Source organism: Geotrypetes seraphini, chromosome 1 (genome assembly GCF_902459505.1).
Source record: "Geotrypetes seraphini chromosome 1, aGeoSer1.1, whole genome shotgun sequence".
Classification (NCBI taxonomy): Eukaryota; Metazoa; Chordata; class Amphibia; order Gymnophiona; family Dermophiidae; genus Geotrypetes; species Geotrypetes seraphini.
In genome coordinates, this window is record NC_047084.1 from 327,979,162 (window position 1) to 327,992,808 (window position 13,647).

At 38.6% G+C, this 13,647-nt stretch overlaps 1 protein-coding gene across 3 annotated transcripts in view; it reads left to right on the forward strand.

Annotated features, from left to right (window-relative positions):
• The window catches only part of UNC5C (unc-5 netrin receptor C), a 700,386-nt gene that overhangs the window by 390,972 nt on the left and 295,767 nt on the right, over positions 1-13,647 (forward strand). For all 3 annotated transcript variants that reach the window (XM_033957834.1, XM_033957824.1, XM_033957818.1), the window contains exon 2: positions 8,851-9,072. In XM_033957834.1, the coding sequence (XP_033813725.1) occupies positions 8,851-9,072 (222 nt within the window). The remainder of the gene's footprint in view (positions 1-8,850; positions 9,073-13,647) is intronic.

Below are 13,647 nucleotides of genomic sequence, written 5' to 3' on the forward strand. Positions count from 1 at the left end.
ATAGCTTCATATACTTTTATAGCTTTTTCATATACTTTCATATACTTTTTGGAATGGGATTCCCTCTTGGGTTAGAACTCTTCTCTCCTTTCAGATTTTCGGTAAATCTATGAAAACATTGTTATTTCAATGATATTTAGAAAATTGTTTTAAGGAAAATCAGTGATCTTTTCTTTATGATGTCGAATGAGGGTATACTGTACACCAGGGGTGCCCACACTTTTTGGGCTTGCGAGCTACTTTTAAAATGATCAAGTCAAAATGATCTACCAACAATAAAATTAAAAAAAAAACCACAAAGCACACTGTACGCATAGAAAATGTTAATTATCATTCCTATTCCGGGATTTTTTCAAAGAGGTCAAAGCAGATGACTCTATGCACTGTCACCTCAGTAACAACCATACAAAAATATACAAATACCCCCCTCCCTTCTTACTAAACCACGAAAGCAGTTTTTAGCGCACGGAGCTGCGCTGAATACCCAGCACTGTTCTCGACGCTCATGCGCTAAAAACCTCTATTGCGGTTTAATAAAATGGAGCCATAGTGCAAAATATAGACAGCAGATATAAATTCAGACACATTTTGATCACTAAATTTAACATAAATTCATTTTTCTTACCTTGTTGTCTGGTGATTTCATGAGTCTCTGGTTGCACTTTCTTCTTCTGACTGTGCATCCAGTCTTTCTTCCCTTCTTTCAGCCTGTATGCTTCCTCTCCTCCAGACCTCATTCCCTCCGCCAACTTTTTCTTCCTCTCTCCCTGCCCTTTCTTTCTTTCTCTCTTCATGCCCCTTTCTTTTTTTCTGTTTCGCTTCTTTCCTTCTGTCTCCCTGCCTGCCCTCTTTCTTTCTTTCTCCCTGCCCTCCTCCAAGCCAGTGCCGCTGCCACCAGGGAACAGGCCCCCAAGCCGCCGCCACCGCCACCCCAAGCTCTCCCTACTTCCCTGCATGACAATGTTGCTCCTAAATGGAGGTTCCCAATTATAGAAGGCTTTAAAGGCACTAGCCTTTAAATTAAACTGCTCACCACGACTGCAACTTGAATGCATTATTTTTCTCTCTTTACTTCTCTTTACTTCAAACAATTTATATCTTCTTGGAACTAATACTGCTTTAGGATCCCTAAGTACTTGGAACGGCTGTATATATTGACAAAATCAAGTCAAGAAATGCATGGTCCGATACTCATCTGGGGCAGTCGACATTTCTTTTTAAATGCAGGCTGTCACAGCTGAATTGAATCTGGATGTTCCACACAGGGAGAAATTCTTTAAAATGGGACATCAAAGTCACCATTAATTGAGAGGTAGGTGCTATGTATTTTAGGTATTATGAGAGTTCCCAAGAAAGGGACTTGGGGGTAATAGTGAACATGACAATGAAGCTGTCGGCACAATGCGCATCGGCTGCTAAGAAAGTGAATAGAATGCTAGGAATAATCAAGAAGGGTATTACAAGCAGAACGAAAGAAGTTATCCTGCCGTTGTATCGGGCGATGGTGCGCCCGCATCTGGAGTACTGCGTCCAATATTGGTCGCCATACCTACAGAAGGATATGGCGAAACTCGAGAGGGTTCAGAAGAGAGCGACACGTTTGATAAAAGGTATGGAAAACCTTTCATACGCTGAAAGATTAGAGAGACTGGGGCTTTTTTCACTGGAGAAGCGGAGACTTAGAGGGGATATGATAGAGACTTGCAAGATCACGAAAGGCATAGAAAAAGTGGTAAGGGACAGATTCTTCAAACTTTCGAAAAATAAAAGAACAAGAGGGTATTCAGAAAAATTAAAAGGGGACAGATTCAGAACCAATGCTAGGAAGTTCTTCTTCACCCAACGGGTTGTGGACACCTGGAACGCGCTTCCAGAGGGAGTGATAGGACAGGGTACGGTATTGGAGTTCAAGAAGGGATTGAACAATTTTCTGAAGGAAAAGAGGATAGAAGGGTATAGATAGAGGTCTACTATACAGGTCCTGGACCTGATGGGCCGCCGCGTGAGCGGACTGCTGGGCATGATGGACCTCAGGTCTGACCCAGCAGAGACATGGCTTATGTGCTTATGTGCTTTAAGGTAGCGCATAAGTGCCATAGTGCCTAACTGCAAGAGGGCATACACATGGGTAGAGCATAGGCTGTCTCCCATTTAGGCATATAGGCTAGATTCTATAAATGATGCCTAAAGTTAGGTGCCTGGCCAATCTGGGTGCCTAACTTAATTGTTTAAAAAGCTTAATTGGTGCCAATAATAAGCAATTAACTTGTCATTGATGTTAATTTCACTTAATTGGATGGTAGGCACCTACCACTGTGAGGTAGGCGCCTAGTCCAAGGCACCTACCAGAACATAGGTGTGCTTAAGGGCGAATCATAGTCTTCTTTTATATCTAGGTGCCTGGTTTGGACTTAGGTGCACTCATTTAGGCCAAGAAAATCCTGACATAAATAATGTACGCCTAAGGTTAGGATACCTATTGATGCCTAAGCCCACTTTAGGTGCCACTAGGCACAATTTTATAAAGTGTGCCTAACTTTTATAGAATAGCGTTTAGCACTGCATTACTCGCCATGTAACTTTTAGACACCATTTATAGAATCGGGGCCTTAGTTTATAGAATTCTATAAACTATATGCATCACTTGGCGCACCTAGACACACTAGCTTATGGCATAAGAGGTCATGCCTACACATGGGCGTACAAATGCCAACTCAGGTTAGTATTACATAACAGAACCTTGGTACTAAGAATCAGCACCAAGTGCATGGCTTTGGGTTGCCTAGACTGAGCCCCTACATCAGCGCTTCCAAAAATGGTGCTGGCCGCGTGTCAATCGTATGTAGGGGTCGTTAAGAGAATCGTGGCTTATGTTTAACATAAGCACTGGTAATGTAGGCCAGCGCCTATGTTTGATGAGAATCGTGTCTACAGAGGCAGCTGGATGAAGTTAGGAAGGTAGTTAATAGATGGAATATCACTGTTAATAGAAAAACTCCAAAAGCATCCTCACTGCTTCTGTTATCTAGCTAATGCCGGGGCAGTCTATAATAATGTTCAGCATCATTATCTGGAAAATGCCACTGAAAATTGCTGACTGACCTGATCAGTGACACTTTTCCAGATTCTGCTACCAGATAAATGCTGTTGAATATCTAGCTGAGAATTATCATTTGATAAGTCATCCACTTATTTGCTTAGGAATGGGGGGAAAGAGATTGGGACTTGTATACCAACTTCTTGTAGTTTAACGACCACACTCAAAGCGGTTTACATACAAGTACTTGAGGAGTTTTCCCTATCTGTCCCAGTGGGCTCACAATTTATCTAATGTAACTGGGGCAGTAGAGCAGTAAGTGATTTGCCCAGGGTCACAAGGAGCAGTGTGGGGCTTGAACCTACAACCTCAGGGTGCTGAGGCTGTAGTTCTAACCACTGTGTCACACTCTTCTCTTTCAAAGCCCACCAAAGCTTTTATTTTAATCCCCCTGAAGCTTATGATTCTAGGAGGCCACAAGTGGAAGAAAATTAATGTGCGACCTCAAAGGGGTTCCAGTGATAAAGAGGAAGTAATTCAGAAGAGCACATAATAACCCCAGATTCTAAATATGGGGCCTAGATTTGCATGCCAAAAGCTAGGCATGCTCTCAAGATGCACACGCAAATTAGTTGACTAAAGAGCCAATTAATGTCCATCATTGGGTGCCATGAACCAATTATTGAAGTTAATTGGCTCTCATTAAAAATTTTCACATTCATCTAGCTGTGCATAGTGCCCAAATCTGATAGCCCATATGTCATAAGGGGGCATTTGAAAAAGTTATGTGTGTTGTTACAGAATAATGTCTCAACATTCCTAACTTGGATGCCAATATTTCAGCAAGGGTAAGCCAGGTGCTTACATTCAGGTGATTCGACAAAGGAACGGGAATGGGGGACTTGTATACTGCTTTCTTGTGGCTTTGACATTCAAAGTGAAGGGCATTGGAGGATTAAGGGGCCCTTTTACTAAGGTGCGGTAGCCGTTTTAGTGCGCGCTAAACGCTAACGCATCCATTATATCCTATGGGCACGTTAGCACGTGTTAGCATTTAATGCATGCTAAAACGTCTACCGCACCATAGTAAAAGGACTACTAAGTGACTTGCTCAGGGTCACAAGGAGCAGCCCTTGGATTTGATCTCACAACCTCAGAACCAGTGAGCCATATCTTTGTGCATGTGCCGTTTATAGAATCACAGTTAGTACTGAGTTTTTCCTACAATGAAATTTGAGCGTCATTTATATAATTAATCCCCTCCCCCCTAGTGTTTCTACCAGTTCACTGGATAAGATATATGTGATAAATTATAACAAATAATATTTTTTTAGACTTTAAGGGGCATGTTGGTTTCAAACTAAGGCCTATTTCTTTAATTAATGTAGATGGAAACCTTTTGGCTAAGTTTGACTCTAAGATTAGCCAAGGCTCTCCCTTATATGATCGGTATGCACCAAACGGGTTTCGTTGCTCAAAGACATCCTTCAAAAAATATCAGATTGGCATTACACATGCTAAATTTAGCAAAAACAATGGATGATCCGGCCTTCTCTGTCTCTTTGGATGCAGAGAAGGCCTTTGATCGTGTAGAATGGACTTTCATGTATCAAGCAATGGATTGGTCTGATATAGGATCCAGATTTATTCAAATGATTCAAACCTTGTATAGTTCCCCTTCTGCCGGATTATATATTAATAATACATTCTCAGAGCGTTTTTGTCTGGCGAGGGGAGTTAGACAAGGATGTCCCTTATCTCCTTTGCTTTTTGATATTGTTTTGGAACCCTTCTTGTTGGCTATTCAGCAGGCAAAGGAGATACAGGTTGGGAATATAAGGTCTTTGCTTATGCAGATGACATCTTGCTTCATTTGAAGAATCCTGAATCTACCATTCCGCATTTACTAGAATTGATTGATCGATCTGGCAAATTTTCTGGTTACAAAATAAACTGGAACAAATCAGAGGTTCTTCCATTAAGTGTGCATTGTGTAAAAGGCTTATTTGATCCATTCCCTTTCCTATAGAAGGAAGATGGAATAAAATATTTGGGCATTATGATTCAAAGAACATTGGAAGACACAATGACAGTAAATGAAAAATCGTTATTATTGAAAATCAAAGAAATGTGTGAGCATTGGAACCCACTACATCTTTCTTGGTGGGGGAGAGTTCAAACCATCAAAATGAGGATTTTGCCTCTAGTTTGCTACCAAATGAATATGTTGCCGGTTTATTTCCAAGGGTCCTTTTATAAAAAATTGAATGGGATCCTTACAAAGTTTATTTGGCTGGGTAAATCTGCTAGAATAGCTTTAGTATCTTTGCAAAAACTACAATCGGTGGGGGAGGGGGGGTAAATTTTCCAAATTTTTATAGATATCATCAAGCTTTCATTATGCGTCAGGGTATGTACTGGATCCTTCCTGAACTCTTGGAGCATCTTCCGGACTGGCTTATTTTAGAATGGCAACTTATGTCCCCATTACGGTTAACCAAGACACAACAACTGGGTGTAGAGTAAATAAATTATTGTTCCAAAAGGTAATAATCACAAAAAAACGTAAAGGGAACAATACAAAGAAATTTTCGACACCTTTTTAAATCCGAATGGTGCTCAGAATCCACAAGTGGATGGGAAAAGCTTTAACATGGGGAATAAACCCCTAAGGCATTTTCACGGAATCTATCATTGCACCACCGATTTTGGTAAAAAGGTGAATAAAATGTCTCTAAAAAACCGGTGTAGTAATTGTTATATATCCATAAAGTGAAAAGATGTCCAATATGTAAAAACTTCAAACTTAGTGAACTTAATTAAACTTATCTTAAATGTCCATGTAGCGATGATCTTAACAGGTTCTGACGCGTTTTGCCCAAATAGGCTTAGAAGGCTTCTTCAGAGAACCTGTAACGCTGAGTGAAAGATTCAGTTTGTAAATCCTGGTACAGAGGAAAAAACTTATAGGTCATAGGAAATGAAAGTTTTTTCCTCTGTATCAGGATTTACAAACTGAATCTTTCACTCAGCGTTACAGGTTCTCTGAAGAAGCCTTGTAAGCCTATTTCGGTGAAACGCGTCAGAACCTGTTAAGATCATCGCTACATGGACATTTAAGATAAGTTTAATTAAGTTCACTAAGTTTGAAGTTTTTACATATTGGACATCTTTTCACTTTATGGATATATAACAATTACTACACCGGTTTTTTAGAGACATTTTATTCACCTTTCTACCAAAATCGGTGGTGCAATGATAGATTCCGTGAAAATGCCTTAGGGGTTTATTCCCCATGTTAAAGCTTTTCCCATCCACTTGTGGATTCTGAGCACCATTCGGGTTTAAAAAGGTGTCGAAAATTTCTTTGTATTGTTCCCATTACGGTTAAGCCATATTTTGAGTATCAAGTTGCCCCGAATCTACAAGGACAATAATATTCTTTGTGCCACCTGGAAAACATTTAAATTTATTAACAATTCAATATCTATACCAGTACAACAATCCACGTGTCAGTCCTTATGGTTGAACTCCAAGATTCATATAGGTGAGTCTAAGATCCTCTGGAAGCATTGGCTGCAGGCAGGTATACATACTTTAGATGATGTGTTATCAAATGGGAAAATGCTTGATTTTTACAACTGCAACAATCATTCGGTATTGCAAAGTCTCAAGCATATAAGTGGTTGCAGTTGTAGCAAGCCATTCAGAAAAGGTTCCCTGATTGGCGAAATTTAAAGAATCAGTATAGCTTGCCGGGCCTATGTTTACAGACAGATTTGCTAGGGCATCAAGCTGCCAAGTGGTATAAATTAATATTGGAATAGAGTACTATTGGATGTGAAGGGGTGGGTGTGGAGAGGGATGGTTAAGGTTCAAATTCATATAGATAAGTGGGAGTTTAATGAAATTGAAAATTTTTATTATTATTATGTATTTTTAATAATTGATGCATTATTGATGTATTTTGATGCTGTATTTATTTGCAAGTTTTGTACCCTAAGGGCTGTAATGAGATTTTAAGTTAGATTTCTTTATTTATGAGAATATCATTGGGTAGAGAGTACTATTGGGTAGGAAGGTGTGGGTATAGAGAAGGAAGGTAATGGTTCAAACTCATATAGACAAGTGGGATTTATTGATATTGGAATTTGTCTTTTATTATGTTTATTAATAATTGATGCATATTGATGTTTTTTTGATGCTGTATTATTGTATTTGATGATATTTGTATCAATAAAAGTTTGAATCTAAAAAACCAAAAACTAGTTTAAAGGATATTTGGAGCATTGAGATAAAGAAGCAGATTTCTGCTACTCAATGGCCACGGATTTGGACTTGGAGGATGAGATGTATAGCATCAGCATCTATGAGACAAACTTGGTTTTTTTTTCTGTTACATAGAGATTTTTGGACCCCCCCCCCAGTTCATTTTCAGAAGTTAGACAGTTCAAAGTCTAATAGATGCTGGCATTGTCATCTTGAAGTAGGGACACTGGATCATTTGTTGTTCTATTGTCCTTTGATACTCATCTTTTGAAATCAATATGGGGACAAATTAATTTGATTTTGGAGTCTTCGATTCCGTTATCGTATGAAGTTGTTTTTTGTGGTACATTGTTGTCACCTAAACCTCCTTTAGACAAGTATAAAAGTAGATTATTTTCCATCATGACTGGGATAGCCTTGCAAATGGTTACCAAAAACTGGAAAAATTGGGATCGACTTAATTTCTCCTTTTGGTGGGACTCTCTATGTTTATGCTACAAATATGAGAAAATGAATTCAGAAATGTTGTGTAATAATAAGTTATTTAAATTAACATGGAGTCCATTGACAAATTTTGTTAATGATGATTAGCTGGTTTATTCTCCTGATTTCTTATTTGATTTACACATCCAGGGAAGATGGGTGGATGGGTATTATATTTTGATGTTTTCATTGATCAATAAGTTCAATATGATTTTCACTGTGCTAACGACCCTGAAGCCCATAGAGATTTAAAGGGCTTCGGGGCAGCCGCTAGCGCGACTTTGTAAAAGAGGCCGTATATGTCTGAAATAATGCATTTGTTTTTTGTTCTTGTATTGGGGTGGGAGGGAGGGGGAAAAGTTTTTGAAGTATTTCTATGACTAAGATAAATGCAATTTTGAAATTAATTATATGCAAATGTATATTTTAATGCATTGTTTTTGGAATGAAAAATTAATAAAGAGTTTTTAATGTAATAGTTATGTGAGGAACGGAGGGAGAAAAGGATTGGTAATATATTAATTTTGTGTATTTTAAGTGCGTTATGTATAATGCTCATGTTTAATATATTTGAATTGCACTGTCAAAATTTGAAAATCAATAAAGAATTTTTTTTAAAAAAGAATCTAAGGGGCATAGTTATTAATGGGAGCTACCGTTAAGTCATGTTATTTTACCACTAACTCATGCTGTTTAGAATAGGTCCCATTTTATGCCTTGAGACGCAGGGCTTCTTTTACAAAGGCGCGTTAGGGCCTTAATGCGCGGAATTGCGCACGCTAGCCGCTACCGCCTCCTTTTGAGCAGGCGGTTGATCTTTGGCTAGCGCGCGCTAATCCGGTGCATGTACTAAAACACTTAGCACACCTTCGTAAAAGGAGCCCCTAGTTATTAATAACTGGGAACAGCATTAACCATAAAATAACCCATCTTATCAGTAGCCTATGGTGATAACTTTCCCCCTTAATGGATTCCACCCAAGCAATATTTTGAACACTGCCAACAGAGCAAGTTAAAAAGTGCATTTCTTAAACATGGTTTTCTGTTATGCTTCTTTGCAGATGATGACTTTTTTCACGAACTTCCTGAAACATTCCCATCCGACCCTCCAGAGCCTCTGCCACATTTCCTTATTGAACCGGAAGAAGCTTACATTGTGAAAAACAAGCCTGTGAATCTGGACTGCAAAGCCAGTCCAGCCACCCAGATCTATTTCAAATGTAACAGCGAATGGGTTCACCAAAAAGACCATTTAGTAGACGAGAGTGTGGATGAGACTTCTGGTAAGTTCAATCTCTTGCCTGTTACTGTACTACCTGTAGAAGTAAAGAAGGTCACAGCCATTAACCTCCGTGGCACAGTGGTAATGTGTTCCTTTATCACTCCAAAGTTCAATCTCATTGTACAGACACTTTCCGTATGTAGCTGCAATAGGTGCTTCAGAGCTGTTAAAATTTAACTCCTGCCTTTTCAGTCATGGCTCGAGGTGAGTAGCATTCAAAAGGCAACTCTACAAATGGGTACTTCTATTTAGGTACCCTGATGCCGTGCAGTGATAGCCTATATCTGGGCACCCAAATTCCATTATAAAACACTGGCATAACCCATTTACATGTCCACAGTTCACCAACCACAGATCTAGCATAACTTTGATCGTATAAATGTGACAGTGATGTGTGCAACTTATAGTGTTCTATGATTATGTGCTTAAGTGGAAGCCCCACCCATTTTTTCATCCCCCTTGAATTTACACGTTATGCCACTTACTCAGGCCATTGTAGGAAAGCACTTTGGGCTAGATGCATTAAAGTCACTCGGTAATACCAACTGGATTGCTGATGGCCGATTCTGTGACCGATTGTGGACCGTGCTTCCTTCCAGCTCCCAACATCTACCAAAAGTATGAGGGGTTCGGGAAATCATCTGGTGGCAGGAGGGAGTGGGGATCCCTCCTGCCTTTTTGGGGGGAAGGGGAGGGGAAGATAGGGGGGGGCAAAGGCATGGGGTCCAGGACTGGATGGGGGCATGGCGCAGGGGTATTTGGACAGGCAGGAGGAGTAGGCATCCCTTCTTCCATTTTCGCTGCCGGGAGGGTCATTGGGGAGGGCCATCAGTACAGGTAGCTTTTTTTTTCTTTTTTATAAATGGGACAGATTGTGTTTATGATTTTTGTTACACAAAAAATTTTAATAAAAATTTCCTGAATTAAAAAAAAAGAGTACCTGATTACTATTCAGTGTATTGTAAACCCACTTTGGGTGAATCTGTTCATGAAAAAGCAGTTAATAAATACCAATAAATAAGTTAAGCAACCATATTGGACTATGTAAACCCGGATATTCAATGCAGATGTCTGGGCTTGGCATTGAATATCTGGAAATAATGCTAGTGACAACTTTTTGAAAAACACTCTCTGCTATATAGCTAACCCATACAATATAGTTCATGAACATGGAGGGGGGAAAAAAACAACAATTAGAGAGTGTCAGCATACTTTTTATTGAACAATTTTAACCCATATTATCTTTTTAAAGAAAGTAATAATAGATCATCAGCTGAGAGGATACATTTTTTTTATTACATAGAAAACGATAACATAGTGGATAACATAGTGGTGACATACTGTGTCCGTTACAGGAACAGATCTCATTGATGATAAATCCTGCAAAAATATTGTCACCTTGATTTTTTTTTTTTTTTTTTTTAAATTATTATTGCTTTTAAGCACTCTCTCGCTCATACTCTCTGTCTGCTGCCAGGATCCCCCTTTTCTTTCCCTTCTGTTTATCTTTTGGAACATCATCCCATGATACAATGTGACAGCTCGGCCCCACACATCAGACGCCTGTTGGCAGATTGTAAACAAAGCTGCTGACGGGAGCCAGCACAGCACTTATAAATAAACTTGTTTAAAGGGAAAAGATGAGTAAGAAGTCCCTGGAGCTCCCATATCACTTATCTTTTAAAGGGAGAGAGGAGCTCTGACAGAATGAGAAGACGGATACTTTGAAAGACATTTTAAAAGCTGCTTCTATGGATAAAACAGTGCTAAGCAGAAGCAGTCTTTTGTGCAATAGTGTCCATCCTGTATATATATGTGTCATTGGGCAGTGATATTTTATCCACTGTAAGGGAGATATTCTTGAGCGTGGAGTATGGGACTATCCCCCAGATTCAAAATACGGTGCTTAGATTTGCACACCCCAATGTGTACATACTGCCAAGATGAATGGTACAAATTAATTGAATTAACAAGCTTTGAATCATCAATGTTTGGGTGCTAACAACCAATTATTGAGTCTTAATTGTCACCTATTAGATTTTGCATGTGCATGGTTTTTCCAATTACTTGTAATCAATTGAATGATAGACTTAATTATACATTTTGGTGGGTGAATGTGTGTACTACATACAGATACGAACGAATTAATGCAGAATGTAGGGGTTTTAGTGAGGTATTTAATACAATTTGGAGCCCATTGACTAACTTTGTAAAAACATAATCATGTATTTTCATCATATCTCTTCTTTTCTTTGGTTTATTTATCTTTACACATCCAGGGGGGTGGGGGGTTGGAGGGAGGGGAAAAAATATTGATAGTGATATTTGGGTAACTTTATTCTTTATTTGTATTGTATATTAAGATATATTATGATATTATTATATGCAGGAAAATGAAATTATTGAATGATATTTATGTTACCTGTATAGATAATAGTGTAATATATGGAATATCTTTTGTTCTTTCATTTGTATGACACTGTTTTTGATTAAAAATCAATAAAGAATAAAAAACAAAAAGATTTTGCATGTGCATATTTGGCTTTGCGCTATTCTATATGACAGGACACCTAACTCCCATAGCGCAGATCTGAAAAGGAGGGTGGCCATGGGAGGGGTATGAGCATGCCGGGGGCATTCCCCAAAACGTTGCACGCGTACTTCTAGAATACAAGGTCAGCGTGCTCAATTTGGGCCGTAGCATTTATACCAGGTTACAGCAGGCACAATTCTGACACTTACCCCCTCTTTTCCTAAGATGTGCTAAATGATTGGCGAGCGCTAAATGCTAACGCGTCCATAGACCAAAGTTTAGGTATGGGAATTGGTACTGAGCTTGATTCTATAAAATTGCGCTTAGCGCCGGCCTCTCTGGTGCCCATTTTTGAGTGCAATTAAACAAATAGTAATACTCCTAAATAACATCCCTCTTCAAATAGTGACTACAACAAAAATATTGGGAGTAACACTAGATCAAGAACTCTCTTATCATAACCAAATTAGCTCAGTAGTTAAAAATTGTTTTTATAAACTACGTCTAATCAGATCATTATCAAAAGTTCTAAAACCAGAAGCTCTCAACATTCTAATCCACTCATTGATCATTTCTAGGCTAGATTATACCATGGCATAACCAATAAAGAAATAAGAAGGCTACAGATAATACAAAATATAGCAATAAAAATTATTACAAATTCAAAAAAATATGACCACGTTACACCACTTTTACAATCTGCACATTGGCTACCAATCACACATAGAATAACTTTTACAATCATACTATTAACATTTAAAATTCAACAATCACATGCGCCAATATTTTTGGATCGCCAGATGATACCATATTCTTCATCTAGGGCGCTTAGTTCAACACAACAACATTTATTAACTATTCCTTCTCTAAAAAGAATAGGTACCAGGAGATCCACTATTTTCTCAGTCATAGCACCCCAGTTTTGGAACAATTTACCACTATATTTACGTAATGAGCCTTCTTTAGAAAAATTCAAGCGCTCCTTAAAAAGCTTTCTGTACAAGGACGCTTTCAAAACATAAAAAGCATAACTTACCAAGTACTAAATCTTTAGTCTTTAATAAGTCTTATGAGTAGGTTGCAAAATTATTCTTTATTTTACTTTATATTCTGGTTGTGTGCCCCCACCATATGTGTTCTTCCCTAAATGTTTCTTTTCTTTCCTTAAAGATTGTAGTTCATCCTCCTTGCCTTCTGTACCAGTTTGTATTAGACTGTAAATAATTTGTTTACAATGTCTTGTTTTGTCCTCCCCATATTTTTATTTTTTTATTTTATTTTTAAAAAAAATTGTTATATGCATTGAAGTATATGATATTGCGTAGATAACAAATCTTAATAAACTTGAAACTTGAAAACTTGAACTAAAGTGATGATGGAGTCAGTAGAACAATATAAAACAAAATTAGAAACAATGAAAAACATCACATTCGTTAGCCTAACTTAAGTCCACAAAATAATGTTTGAAATATTGAGGAACTACATTAAGCAAATGAAAGAAAGTAACTCAGAAGGTTCAAGTATCTACTGCAACCAATGAAGATGGTGCTGACAATACCTTTCCTGCCCCACCCCCACCCCAGCACACTCCTACAAGAAATAACTCCTCCCCCCTCCCCCCCACTTTACAAAGCCGTGTTAGGCTTTTTTTTATCACTGGTTGCAGCGGTATTAGCTCCGACACTCATAGGATTCCTAAGAATGTCAGAGTTAATACCGCCATGGCTGGCAAAAAAAACCCCAAAAACCTCTTAACGTGGCTTTGTAAAAGAGGGGGAGGGGTAAAGAAGATAACTCCACTGGATTAAAAAAAAAACTCATACATTTATATAAGTGATACTTTACACCAGGGCTGCCCAAGTCCGGGCCTCGAGATCTACTGTCAGGCCAGGTTTTCAGGATATCCACAATGAACATACATAAGAGAGAGATTTGCCTGCACTGTCTTCTTGGTATGCAAATCTCTCTCATGCATATTCATTGTGGATATCCTGAAAACCTGGCCTGACAGTAGATCTCGAGGACCGGACTTGGGCAGTCCTG